This window comes from Bactrocera dorsalis, chromosome 6, assembly GCF_023373825.1.
Source record: "Bactrocera dorsalis isolate Fly_Bdor chromosome 6, ASM2337382v1, whole genome shotgun sequence".
In the NCBI taxonomy this organism is placed as follows: Eukaryota; Metazoa; Arthropoda; class Insecta; order Diptera; family Tephritidae; genus Bactrocera; species Bactrocera dorsalis.
Window position 1 is genome coordinate 30,228,400 of NC_064308.1, and position 15,286 is coordinate 30,243,685.

At 37.5% G+C, this 15,286-nt stretch overlaps 2 protein-coding genes across 3 annotated transcripts in view; one reads left to right on the forward strand and one right to left on the reverse strand.

Annotated features, from left to right (window-relative positions):
* LOC125779382 (uncharacterized) overlaps positions 1-15,286 on the reverse strand; it is a 554,603-nt gene that overhangs the window by 427,965 nt on the left and 111,352 nt on the right. The gene's annotated exons all lie outside the window — the stretch shown is intronic.
* LOC125779732 (uncharacterized) lies at positions 14,352-14,999 on the forward strand. Its single transcript, XM_049461004.1, has one exon. The coding sequence runs from the start codon at positions 14,352-14,354 to the stop codon at positions 14,997-14,999; it is 648 nt and encodes a 215-aa protein (XP_049316961.1).

Genomic DNA, 15,286 nt, shown 5'->3' on the forward strand with positions numbered 1-15,286 from the left:
CATTTCTTCCTTTAAGGCAGAACAATAATCTCCATCATTTCTTACAGCTGTAGGATTCGTACCAAACTTAAGATCAGCAGGGAGTCGCAGATCAGATCCGAAAATAATCTTTGCTGGCGTGTAACCAGTTGTCTCGTGCTTCGCTGAACGATACGCCAGCAGGAACATCTGGATGCACTTGTCCCAATTCCGTTGGTCTTTATCAACGATTTTCCGCAGATGTTCTTCGAGCGTTCGGTTGAATCTCTCTTCCATCCCATCTGATTGTGGGTGTAACGCTGTTGTCCGTGTCTTGTGGATGCCCAATAATGTACAGACTTCTTGAAAAATGGAAGATTCGAAATTCCTGCCTTGATCTGAGTGTAATTCGACGGGCACTCCGAATCTTGTTATCCAATTTTCTACAAACGCTTCGGCTACTGTCTTCGCTTCCTGGTTTGGTAAGGCATATACTTCTGGCCATTTACTGAAATAGTCCATGACAACCAGTAGATATTTGTTTCCGGCCGTACTGGTTGGGAACGGACCTGCAACATCCATTGCGACTCGTTCAAATGGTGATCCCACGTTGTACTGTTGTAGCCTACCGCGACTTTTGGCTTTAGGACCTTTAGCTGCCATGCACTCTACGCAATTACTTATCCATTCTGCTATGGAATCTCGACAACCGATCCAGTAGAACCGTTGTTTAATCTTCTCTATAGTTTTTGTAATTCCAAGGTGCCCTCCACTAGGTCCATTGTGATATTCTTTCAATACTTTTGGGATCATGGACTTCGGTACTATGATCAGAAGACGAGACTGTTTGCCATCTTCACTTTCCCAGGTACGATGAAGGTATCCATTAACGAGGTTTATGCTGTTCCATTGGGCCCAATATGCTTTTGCCGTTGGACTCTCGTTACTTATTTGTTCCTTTGGTGGTCGTACCCCATTTTCTTTGGCCATTACCAGCTTTGCAAGATCAGGGTCCTCCAGCTGATTGATTCTGATGCGATGAGGAGTCCAATCATCTTCAGGTTCTATATTCAGTAATCGCACGTCGATTATACCTTCTTTTCCCTCTGATTTGGAGCAATGTTTACATTCCAGTGGACAAGGGCGACGTGATAATGCATCCGCATTTTTGTGGTGAATCCCCTTTCGATGTTCCGTTTCGAAGTCGTAATTCTGTAATCTTTCGATCCATCGTGCAATTTGGCCTTCCGGATTCTTAAACTGTAATAACCATTTTAATGCTGCATGATCAGTCCTCAGCAAGAATCGTTGTCCATACAAATACTTGTGGAAATGTTTTACACATTCCACCACAGCTAGTAGTTCTTTTCGCGTCACACAGTAGTTTTTCTCTGGTTTCCCGAGCACTCTGCTGTAATACCCAATTACTCTTTCTTGTCCGTCGATGAGCTGAGACAGGACACCTCCAATTCCATAAGCGCTCGCATCTGTATCCAGGATGAATTTCTTTCCAGGTATTGGATAAGCCAACATCGGCGCCGTACAAAGTAGTTCTTTAAGCTGCTCAAACGCTTTTTCTTGTTCCAACTGCCATACAAACGGGCGATTCTTCTTTGTTAAATCATGTAAACTTCTAGCCACGTTCGCAAATCCAGGTACAAAACGGCGGTAATACGTGCATAAGCCGAGGAAGCTGCGGAGTTCATGAATGTTGGTGGGTCGAGGCCAATCTTTCACTGCTTTTATTTTTCCTTCCTCGGTGTGAATTCCCTCAGTTGACACTTTATGTCCGAGATATGTGACCTGCTTCTTCCATAATGAACACTTTTTGGGATTCAAGCGTAATCCGGCTGATGCTATTCGCTGAAAGACTTCCTCTAGATTTTTCAGATGATCATCAAAACTTTTTCCCATGATGATAATGTCATCAAGATACACCAAACATGTCTTCCAGTTGAGTCCTTTTAACACATGTTCCATCAGTCGCTCGAACGTTGCAGGCGCATTACATAACCCAAATGGCATCACAGAGAATTCCCATAACCCGTCGCCCATACTGAAAGCGGTCTTTTCACGGTCACATTCATCAATCTCGACTTGCCAATATCCACTTTGTAGATCTAATGTAGAAAACCATTTCGCTCCAGACAAGGTGTCTAATGTATCGTCGATTCTTGGTAGAGGATAACTGTCTTTCTTTGTGACATCATTCAACTTCCTATAATCTACGCAGAAACGGGTGATACCATCTTTCTTTTTAACTAAGACGATAGGTGAGCTCCATGGACTTATTGAAGGTTCGATTACACCGTTTTTGTGCATGTCTTCAATAATTTTGTTAGCATCCTCACGTTTTGCTAGTGGAACCCTACGCGGAGCTTGTCGGATTGGTTTAGCGTCTCCAGTATTTATGCGATGTTTGACAATGCCGGTTCTTCCTGTGTTTCCTTCGTTTGCAAATATGGATGCGTATTTTTCTAATAGTTTTTCTGCTTTTAATTTTTCATTTCCATGCAGTTCGTTCAGCAAATTATTTAGGAGTGTAGGACTTATCTGCTGTGGCTCAATAGTAGGCTTCTGTTGTGACCGTTCGCATCGTGCTATTGCACTTATATTCTGGCACTGTCCAATTACTGCTCCTTTCTTCAGCCTTATAGGCGTGTTGAATTCATTCACTACTCTCACCGGAATGGTGGCGTCTTCTCTAGTTTTCACAAGCGTTCTTCCTACCAATATGGGTGTATCTATTTTTGTTGGTTCCACAATCCACAACTCTTCAGTCCCACCTCCTCCATTCACTTTAGCCCATACAATCGCCTCAGATTTTGGTGGAATACTCTGATTATCATCAACAATCACCCTCTTACTTTCAACGTTGGTCACATATCCGGTGTTTATAGGCATCTCCATGTTCTGGCAAAACAGCATTTGCTTGTTTAAATCCAAAGTAACCCCGTGATCAATCATGAAATCTACTCCCATTATAATTTCATCCGTGATTTCTGCTACGATGAAGGTGTGATTAACTTCCAGGGTACCAATCATCACTTTGCAAAACACTTTTCCCGCGACAGCTGCTTCCTCCCCGGTGGCCGTTCGAAGCTTGCAACCGACTAATGGTTCAACCGTTCCTCTTACCACATCCGGTCGGATAATTGAATGTGTGGCACCAGTATCCAAAGTAAGCGTTGACAGTCGTCCATTTACGATGCCGTTGATAGTAAGATTGTTGTCATGGCGACCTATTTGTGATATCGAGATGGCGGGGCAAATAGTTTTGGGAACCAGCTCACGCCCCTTTGAACTGTTCCGTTTTAGTTTAACGACTTGTGAGATGTGGATGCTTCGTCCTCATTATCTGTTGGTTGTTTCCGTTTTGATGGGTTTACTTTTATATTGCAATTTCGGGCAAAGTGACCCGCTATCCCACTTCTGACACCAATTGTTACGAATTTACTCTTGCTAGTTTACTTTGCTAGGTTCGTATCTCTGGATTGACAAATAAAATCAACACTGTTTAATTTAATTCAACAACTCTTTATTTCACAACTCGTCTACACTATAGCAGTTTACTCTTAGCACTGATTGATTACGTTGGCGCTGCCACGGCTTATATAGCCACGCACTTCTCGCTGATGCCGACGTGTCCTTCTAGAATATCGCGTCTGGAAATTACCAGAACATACGGCTATAGCCACGCACTTCTCGCTGATGCCGACGTGTCCTTCTAGAATATCGCGTCTGGAAATTACCAGAACATACGGCTATACGGCGCCAGACGTAAGCAGACAGTCGCGGCGCCAGACTCAGCAATTGTTTACCTAGACAAGCAGACAGTGCGGCGCCAGATGTCTACAACAAGACAAATGCTATTCCATATACCTACAGCTATTGTTCATAATCAGGGATGCATATAGCAATACAAATAAAACTTAATACTACTTTTTGTAACAATATTACAAGACTATTTACTAAATTACATTACATTTCGCAAGTATGATATATTTTTTATCATGCAATAAATTGCATCTAAAACAATATCAAAATAGGCACAATTTATGAAAAAATATTTCTAAATTTCACTAAATAACTATATTTTTCTACTAATTAAAACTATTTACGAACCTGGATCCATCCTTCTCCTTGTTGGGGAAATTGAAAAACCATCGCGCTCCTACGCATCCAGCCACACACTTATTTTTAATTCTCGGCATGTTCCTATAATACGTTAGGAAAACATAATATATTTATATACATGTATTTACGATGGCTTTAATAATACACTTACCAACTTTATTTTTAGTAAAAACACTTATACACTGTATTTTTAATAAAAAAAAACACTATATTTTCACAACACAATTACTTATGTACTCCACAATGAAAAATAACGAACTTATTTTGTCAGTTATTTTTAATGGGATTTTGTCTGGCAGTTCATTGTTTTGCTTGTCACCTGATTCGTAGCCCATGAACTTTCAGTATTGCCATACCAAACCGTGAGATCATGGGCTCTCTCAGAAAGCGAAGAGAGGAGTTTCGGATCAATTTATCCATGACGAGTAAGGTGTTGCTTGTTCAAAATTCAGACAGCAACTGATTTGTTTTCGCTTGTTCTGCTGCGAAGCTTCGGGCATGTTGGTGTGAAAAAATGATCGCTCAACTGTAGGTGTGAAAAAACGAAGACTAAAAATAGTAGGAGCTGGTCGAGGCTGTTGTAAAGTATTGTGCACGGCCCAATTTTTCCAACATGTATTCTGTGTTTGGTATTGGGAATTTGTCACTGACACTTATTTCATTTAGAGCTCTGTAATCAATTACATTCCTCCATTTTTTCTTTCCAGAATTGTCCATTTTTTTCGGAACAATCCATAAAGGAAAATTGTATGGAGATGAACTTCCTCTAATGATACACTGGCTCAGCATATCTCTCATTTGCCTATTAATTTCCTCTTCATGGATTTGGGGATACCTATATATTTAAGAATATACGAGTATTGGTCTGTCTGTTGTGATTACTATCTCATTTTGTATTTCATGAGTATGAATTAGCGAATGCCACTCTTCAAAAAATAAGTCCGAGTTCTGGCTTATCAGTTTTTCCAACAAGGGTTTTTCCTCTGTATTCATATCTCCCCTCGTTTCATTGGGTGGTGAAATATTGAACGTTTGTATTTCGTTATATTGAAATGGACAACTTTCAATGAATTTAGTTTTAATGTTATTTATTTCGACGTACTCTTCATGTAGATTAATAATTGCTGATAGTGGCTTTAAAATATTTTGACCTATTATAGCACCACACTTGTTATTCCTAAAAGTAGTGTAAGGTAACCCTATGCGAAATATTACTTCCTATCTGAGTGGCATCACCGACACATCAAAAGCAACACTCGATTTTCAACCGCCAAAGTGAACGCAGCCTCCCGTGCTATATTATCTCTTATTTTTAATAAACTTTGTGAACTAATTATTCATTTTACATATAAATAAAACGACCATCCTGTGAACAATGAGAAATTGTCCGATTATCATAAAATTTACCTTTTCAAATCAGAAGTAGGATTACTTCACGCGTACAAACGTCAAATGTGTATTAATACGTTTACCTGTACACAATTTTGAAAACGGTTTTGCGATGATTTAGTGATCAAATATGTGTGGAAATTAATAAACGGAAAATGTGCTAAACGTTAATCTGTACATTTTCAAACGACATTATTTCTGCCATACTTGTACAACGAAAAGAACATACGGTTCTTAGTGAAACGCATTTACGTATATACGTGTGAAATACTGCAAAACGTTAACCTGCAGATTTCATAAACCTAAAGTGTATTATAAAAAACGGAAATTTTTAAGATATAACTTAACCTACAATTTAAACGTGTAAAAAAAGTGAGCATCATCTCGATCATTCGATATAACGGCTAACGGTGCATCATCTTGAACATTTAACGGCGCGTGTGTATATGCAAAAACGAAGTACATAATATACATACACATAACGAAGTACATAAATTTTTGAGTTATAAAAATGTGAGCTATTGCATCATTGAGTGTAGTGCAACTAAAACGGCAGTTGTCAGAACGAAATTGCTCAACGTCAGGTACGAAGGCAACACTCATAAGTCGTTTGAGTGAAACGATCGGGTCGGATGAAATCGAAGTCGAAGAGGACGAAAACGAACAAGTTACGGGTGATGATAGTGAACAGTGTGATGACGGAACACAAAAATCGTTACAAAGGCAAATGGACGAAATGCGCGGAATTCTAGAAAATGTGTTGTCATATATGCAAAATAATTCCCAACCTCGAAGTGTGCCAATTGAAAACACAAGCAACAGTGAAAATAGAAACGTCAATAACATTTCCCCTTTTGCAAATTCGAATGCAACTGTAACGCGAAACAATTATTCGGTGCGTGAAATAGCAGAAACAATATCAGACTTTGATCCAACAAATGACAATTCGTTGTCATCAGAACAGTTCATTGAACGAGTAAATAGTGTTATCCTTGCGTATGAATGGGACGAAAAGTGTCTATTGCTTGCCGTGTATAGTAAAATGAAAGGAGCAGCAAGATTGTGGCTCGATGCAACAGAAAGACTACATTCAAATTGGAACGATTTCGCGAAAGACTTAAAAAACGAATTCGGTAATTATACTGATGAGGCAGATATACATTTCCAAAGTGCCGTACGTAGGCAAAATGAAAAAGTAGACGACTGTTTCTGTGTTTGTGCGCTTGGGCGACGGTTTAAGTTAAGTGAAACAGCAATAGTTAAATACGCCAGAGTAGGACTACGAAATCGTGAACTAGAAGTGGCAATAGCGGCTTAACGAATGAATACAATGAGAGAATCAAGAGAAACCTCAAACGAATATAAAAGAAATTTGCAAATAAATTCACACCGAAGTGTAACGAAAGTCGAAATAAAAGAATATGAAAATAAGAATGTAAACAAAAATTGCTTTGGGCATGTTGGTGTGAAAAAATGATCGCTCAACTGTAGGTGTGAAAAAACGAAGACTAAAAATAGTAGGAGCTGGTCGAGGCTGTTGTAAAGTATTGTGCACGGCCCAATTTTTCCAACATGTATTCTGTGTTTGGTATTGGGAATTTGTCACTGACACTTATTTCATTTAGAGCTCTGTAATCAATTACATTCCTCCATTTTTTCTTTCCAGAATTGTCCATTTTTTTCGGAACAATCCATAAAGGAAAATTGTATGGAGATGAACTTCCTCTAATGATACACTGGCTCAGCATATCTCTCATTTGCCTATTAATTTCCTCTTCATGGATTTGGGGATACCTATATATTTAAGAATATACGAGTATTGGTCTGTCTGTTGTGATTACTATCTCATTTTGTATTTCATGAGTATGAATTAGCGAATGCCACTCTTCAAAAAATAAGTCCGAGTTCTGGCTTATCAGTTTTTCCAACAAGGGTTTTTCCTCTGTATTCATATCTCCCCTCGTTTCATTGGGTGGTGAAATATTGAACGTTTGTATTTCGTTATATTGAAATGGACAACTTTCAATGAATTTAGTTTTAATGTTATTTATTTCGACGTACTCTTCATGTAGATTAATAATTGCTGATAGTGGCTTTAAAATATTTTGACCTATTATAGCACCACACTTGTTATTCCTAAAAGTAGTGTAAGGTAACCCTATGCGAAATATTACTTCCTATCTGAGTGGCATCACCGACACATCAAAAGCAACACTCGATTTTCAACCGCCAAAGTGAACGCAGCCTCCCGTGCTATATTATCTCTTATTTTTAATAAACTTTGTGAACTAATTATTCATTTTACATATAAATAAAACGACCATCCTGTGAACAATGAGAAATTGTCCGATTATCATAAAATTTACCTTTTCAAATCAGAAGTAGGATTACTTCACGCGTACAAACGTCAAATGTGTATTAATACGTTTACCTGTACACAATTTTGAAAACGGTTTTGCGATGATTTAGTGATCAAATATGTGTGGAAATTAATAAACGGAAAATGTGCTAAACGTTAATCTGTACATTTTCAAACGACATTATTTCTGCCATACTTGTACAACGAAAAGAACATACGGTTCTTAGTGAAACGCATTTACGTATATACGTGTGAAATACTGCAAAACGTTAACCTGCAGATTTCATAAACCTAAAGTGGATTATAAAAAAAAACGGAAATTTTTAAGATATAACTTAACCTACAATTTAAACGTGTAAAAAAGTGAGCATCATCTCGATCATTCGATATAACGGCTAACGGTGCATCATCTTGAACATTTAACGGCGCGTGTGTATATGCAAAAACGAAGTACATAATATACATACACATAACGAAGTACACAAATTTTTTAGTTATAAAAATGAGAGCTATTGCATCATTGAGTGTAGTGCAACTAAAACGGCAGTTGTCAGAGCGAAATTGCTCAACGTCAGGTACGAAGGCAACACTCATAAGTCGTTTGAGTGAAACGATCGGGTCGGATGAAATCGAAGTCGAAGAGGACGAAAACGAACAAGTTACGGGTGATGATAGTGAACAGTGTGATGACGGAACACAAAAATCGTTACAAAGGCAAATGGACGAAATGCGCGGAATTCTAGAAAATGTGTTGTCATATATGCAAAATAATTCCCAACCTCGAAGTGTGCCAATTGAAAACACAAGCAACAGTGAAAATAGAAACGTCAATAACATTTCCCCTTTTGCAAATTCGAATGCAACTGTAACGCGAAACAATTATTCGGTGCGTGAAATAGCAGAAACAATATCAGACTTTGATCCAACAAATGACAATTCGTTGTCATCAGAACAGTTCATTGAACGAGTAAATAGTGTTATCCTTGCGTATGAATGGGACGAAAAGTGTCTATTGCTTGCCGTGTATAGTAAAATGAAAGGAGCAGCAAGATTGTGGCTCGATGCAACAGAAAGACTACATTCAAATTGGAACGATTTCGCGAAAGACTTAAAAAATGAATTTGGCAATTATCCCGATGAAGCAGAAATACGTTTTGAAATGCAAAGTGCCGTACGTAGACAAAATGAAAAAGTAGACGTCTACTGTTTTCGTGTTTGTGCGCTTGGGCGACGGTTTAAATTAAGTGAAACAGCGATAGTTAAATACGCGAGAGAAGGACAACGAAATCGTGAACTACAAGTGGCAATTGCGGCTCAACGAATAAATACAATGAAAGAAATAAGAGAAACCTTAAACGAATATAAAAAAAACGTGCCAATAAATTCACACCGAAGTGTAACGAAAGTCGAAATAAAAGAATATGAAAGTAAGAATGTAAACAAAAATGAAAATTCCAATAAGAAGTTTGAAGCAAAAAGTGTAAAGTGCTATAATTGCGATGAATTCGGACACATATCGAAAAATTGTCAAAAACCTCAACTAAACAAAGATGTGAAAAATGTAATAAAGTGCATTCAAGGTATGATTCTCAGTGTAAATCCGAAGCTAAAATACGAAATACATTTTGTGTAAACGATGAACTCTTTAAAGTTGACGCATTATTAAACGGTCAGAAATTAAAAGAATTTATTGATACGGGAGCTCAGTGTAGCATGATTCGGAAATCGTTATGTGAGAAACTTAATTGCAAATACATAAAGTGTGATATACAAATCAAAGGACTATGTGGTGGTAGTCGACATGCAAGAAAATCAGTGAAAACAATTTTAACAATCGATGGCAGTTACCTTGTATTTGGTGGACGATCAATTATTACCTAGTGAAATTTTATTAGGGCAAGAAAACTTTATAAATAATTTGCGGTTAAATATTCAAAACGGAAAAATAAAAATAGAACGCGAACGCGAACGCGAACACGAACAAGATATTAAAGTTGAAGAAATAAAACCTTACGTTAATGAAAATGAAATTATATGTGAAATAAACGATAAATGTGAAAAAACAACGTTAATGAAAATTATAAACGACAATAGAAATGTTTTTACAAACAACTTAAATGAACTCGGAAAAACTAGTTTGGTGAAAATGAAAATTGAATTAAATTCAAATGAAATTGTGTCTCAATCTCCATATCGTGTACCAGAACCAAAAAAAAAATTGTCTCTGAAATGATAAACGATTTATTTAAAAACGACATAATACAACGTTCAGAATCACAATATGCAAGTCCAGTTGTGATTGTAAAAAAGAAAAACGGTAATGATAGATTGTGTATTGATTATCGACGTTTAAACAAATTAATTATCAAAGAAATATTTCCACTTACAAATATTGAAGAGTGTCTTCAGGAAGCAGCACGTTATAAATACTTCACAACGGTTGATTTGAATAGTGGATACTATCAAATTGAAATCGAACCAGAAGCCGTAAGTATACATCTTTTGTTACTACCGACGGTTTATACGAATTTAAAAGAATGCCATTTGGACTGAAGAACGCTCCAATGGTATTTCAATGTTTAATGTCTAAAATCCAAGAAAAAGCAACGAAAGATAATATGATTCATTATATGGACGACATACTCGTACCTATCTGCAGTAATACCTACGAAGAAATGTTTTACAAACTTACGACAGTCTTAAAAGTTTTAAAAGAAGCTAATTTGACATTGAATATTTCAAAATGTGAGTTTTTGAAAACGACAATAAATTTCCTTGGACATCAAATATCACCGAATGGATTAACGCCAGGCCAAGCTAAAACGAACGCAATACAGAATTATGAACGACCAACAAATGTTACAGAAGTTAGAAGATTTCTAGGGTTGAGGTGATATTTTCGAAAATTCATTCCAGGTTACGCAATAATATCCGAACCAATTCGAAAACTGTTACGTAAAAATGAAATCTTTAATTGGAATTACGACCAAAACAAAGCCTTTAACGAATTAAAGCAAAAACTGACGTCAAAACCTCTACTAGTGGCATATCGAGTAGATGGAAATCACGAAATTCATACAGACGCTAGTTCAGCTGGTTTAGCGGGTGTATTGTTACAGAACGAATGCGATGGATTAAAACCAGTCGCGTATTATAGTAGATCGACGAGCGATACTGAAAGAAGTTTCCACAGTTACGAACTTGAAACTTTAGCTGTAGTTGAAACCCTAGAACGATTCCGATACTACATCGACGGTAAAACAGTAAAAATTGGAACCGATTGTAGCGCTGTTAAAACTGCTATGAGTAAGAGAGAGCTTGTTCCACGAATTGCTCGATGGTGGTTAAGGATACAAGAATTTAATATCGATATTGTACATTGTCAGGGTAGACGCATGGAACATGTCGATGCATTAAGTCGCTGTCCAAACGAAAGTGCTAAAGAAACAGATGTAACAACTCTACGAGTAGATAAGGTATCGATTACATCAGACGATTGGTTGTTTAGTATGCAGTTACAAGACGACAATATAAAACAGATCGTCGAAAAGATAAAAAACAAAGCTAAACAAATTTTGAAAGAATTTTGTATTGAGAAAGATAGACTATTTAGAATTGAAAAAGAAAAGAAATTATGGGTTGTTCCGAAAGCGTTAAGACATAAATTGTTAGAAGAATGTCACGATAAAAATGGTCACTTGGGTTTCGAAAAAACCATTGACAAAATGAAAATGTACATATGGTTTCCACGAATGCGTAACTTCGTTAAATCATATTTAAAAGCATGTGTTGAATGCGCATATAACAAACGTCAAGGTGGTAAAATTGAAGGACAGTACCATTTCGATAACATCGTACCAATACCATTTAAAACCGTTCATATGGATCACTTAGGACCATTTATCAAAAGTTCGAAAAGAAACGAACACATATTGGTCATAGTTGACGCTTTTACGAAGTATACGATCATTAAAGCAGTAAAGAGTACAGCAACGAAGCACGTATTAGAAACGTTACGAGAAGTTACCAGTTATTTTGGAGTTCCTGAAAGAATCATCACTGATAGGGGTACAGCCTTTACCTCTAAAGATTTTAAAAGCTACTGTGTTAACAACGATATATAACATATACTAAATGCAGTACGAACACCGAGGTCGAATGGTCATGCCGAACGAGTTAATCGTACATGGTTAAATGAGTTAAGCCTCCCCCCACTCTACCAGGGAGAAACTGGCGCACCCTAAGGACGAACTCACATACACCACATCCGATGACACCATACACTCACATCACCACACAACACCAACACAACTCACCACACATGTACCCACTCAACAAAAAGGATGGACATCGGGATGGAAGGCTCAATTCGATCAACACAAGCCGCACATTGACATTCGCTACCAGCTTTTCGCTGTATACATACAGTTCGTTTGTAACTCCCGTCTCCCGCGCTAGAGTTTGAACTTCGACCGCAAGTTATCTGGCGCGCTATTTTCTTACGCTGCATTTGCCTAAATAATTGTGACATTTAATTTTAAGGAAAGGAACATTTGTATGTAGTTAAACATTTCTTTAATAAACTATGTATATTTTATACTACACACTTAAGTGAGGCGGTGTTTTTATTTCAAATGTGCGTAATAACCATTTAGACAATATAAAGATTCCCACAGTACAAATAGAGATACATACTTACATATGTACATATCTATTTGTTACAAATGTAAACATGGTCCTTCGAGCCATACAGAATGGCACTATTGGATTCTAAACAAAGCTAAACTCTAAGAAATACAAAATAAAACAGAACAAACATGTGGTGACAAAAACAGTGTTAATAAAAAAAAAAACAATAATAAAAAAACATACATATATACTCTCATACGTATATACAAGAGTGCGGTAATAAAAAGTAAAATGTTTCTGACACACTAAATATATGTATTAACATATACAGTTACGGACAATAAAATAGAATCGTCCATGGTACTAATTTTCCGATCTAAAAAAAAAAGATATATGAATTTAATTAAAATCAACCAAGTTTTATTTTTATTACTTACTTCATATCAAGTGCTAGTGATTGAAGTAAGAACATTGGAAAAAAACAATTCATAAATATTACAAAAACAAAGGCGTAAACAAAATAAAAAAGTGCTGAGGAAAAGAATACATACTTATGTATATTTAAATAAATCCATAGAAACGTAAAAAAAACACAAATTGACAAATTCACATATTATGGTCCAATTCCTAATTATACAAATAAAAGTCAGCAAACAAAGAAGAAACAACATACAAACAAAGAGTACATAAATGCAACAAAACTTGATCGCGAAAATCTGCAGTGAAACAGATGCATATGTACATACATATGTATATAGTATACCAAAGTCATATGCATGCCAAAAGTTTTAAACGCGAAAATCAAAATCAAAACAATTAGCTAAAACTCAAATCGGGCGCGAAAAAACTAAAACACCAATAAAACAAACAAAAGCGAAACAAACGGGCGCGAACATTAAAACAAATATACATACAATAAAACAACAGCACAAGGAGGTAGCCAGCTGGAGCACAGGACGGGGTAGAAGGAAGGAGTAATTAAGGCAATATATGCACATGCATATACGGAGTACCAAGTGAGCGTATTATGTTCATCTTAATTTAATATGCAAATATGCAAATATGTATGACTAATATTCCAGTATATACATATTTGTATACACACATTTGCACATAATAAATCATAAATTGAATGCCTAAATAAGTATGCTTACGTTCGTGTATTCTAAACACAATAAACTTTCCAACAAAATAAATATTCAGAATTTACTTGCACTAGTATCCGGCAATACCTCTTATACTTAATCAAGTAATAAGCAGGATTGCTTAAAGTTAGTAAGCGAAGGCAAACATTAAAAATATAACATAAAAAGCAAGACAAAAAAATCCAGACTTACATACATACATTAATGCATCTCAACCGGGTGAATATATGTGGTGGCAACCACATTACCAAAATGCAGCCCTGACGAATTTCCTTCATTACTGACGTTTCCACTGTCCTTCGTGTCAGCGCCCGCTGTGTCTGTAATGCATACAGAAGATATCCTTCTTCTATCTTTTGCGCTTGCTAAGCACACACTTGTTTCAACGACTCGCGAAACTTAACCAATTCCTATAACCAAGTTGAGTAACGAAATAAATAAAAGTTTTAAATTAACCACTCGGCATAAAAAGTTTTATTTAAGTTTTGCAATTAAGTAATCTCTTCAATTGGTGACCCCGCACGTTAGGAACATTTCAAGCAGCCATAACCTAAATTAACGCTGCAATCGCACTTTCAACACCACATTTCAACGCAAAATGTCTCTGGACGACTCAATCAGCGCTCCGTCGCAATCAAACAAACGCAATTTCTAGGGAAATCTCCATCAAAGCTCCACCATTTTACAGCGAAAAATCTGCGTTGTGGTTTGCGCAACTCGAGTCGCAATTCAGAATGCGGAGCATTCTAACAGAAGTCGACAAATTCCACGTGGTCGTGCCTTTAATTGACACTAGATCAGCCTCCACAGTCGAAGATATAATTTTGGCACCACCTATTACCAATCCATACAGAGAACTCAAAAAGGCACTTATTGCACGCTTCTCAAAATCTAAAGAAGCTAACCTTATACAATTATTGGACGGAGAGTGCCTAGGTGACAAAACTCCATCTCAACACCTGCGTCATCTCCGTAGTCTCGTCCCGGACATTGATGAGGAAGTTCTCAAGGCGCGATGGCTATCACACCTTCCTCCTCAAATGCGCGCATGCCTCGTCATACAGGAACAGGCTGATCTCAATAAACTCGGGGCTGCAGCCGACAAGCTTCACGAGGTGATTAAACCGGCCGGCATAGCAGCTGTTTCAGACCTGGAGACGCAAGTAGCAGCCTTGGCAGAACACCTAGCAGAACTTTCAGCCATCGTAGCGCGCTCACGTGAACGGACCGTTCGGCAACGGCCTAGATCACGTAGCAGATCTCGCGTGCTACCAGCAACTTCATCCGGAGGGCTTTGCTGGTACCGCGTCAAGTTTGGCGCCAACGCGCAAAAATGTACAACCGGATGCAAATACGAGGAAAACTTCAACAGGAGTCGTTAGTAGCGGCAGTCGACTCCCCTGCAGCCTCATGCCGCCTTTTCGTAAAAGACCTGTCCACAAACGTTCAATTTTTAATCGACACAGGCTCCGACTTCTCAGTTTTCCCGTACAATCAATCAACTCGTTTTCAGAAACCACTCAATTACCAACTCTATGCCGCCAACGGCACAATTATCAACACATACGGATGCGCCTTTAAAACCCCCGATTTTGGTCTTCAAAAAGAATTAACCTGGCGTTTTGTCTTAGCTGATGTTCCACGACCTATCATCGGAGCAGATTTTCTC

What these genes read in the sequence shown, in the direction of transcription:
- LOC125779732 (XM_049461004.1), top strand. Translation starts at nt 14,352, where the DNA reads ATGCGGAGCATTCTAACAGAAGTCGACAAATTCCACGTGGTCGTGCCT.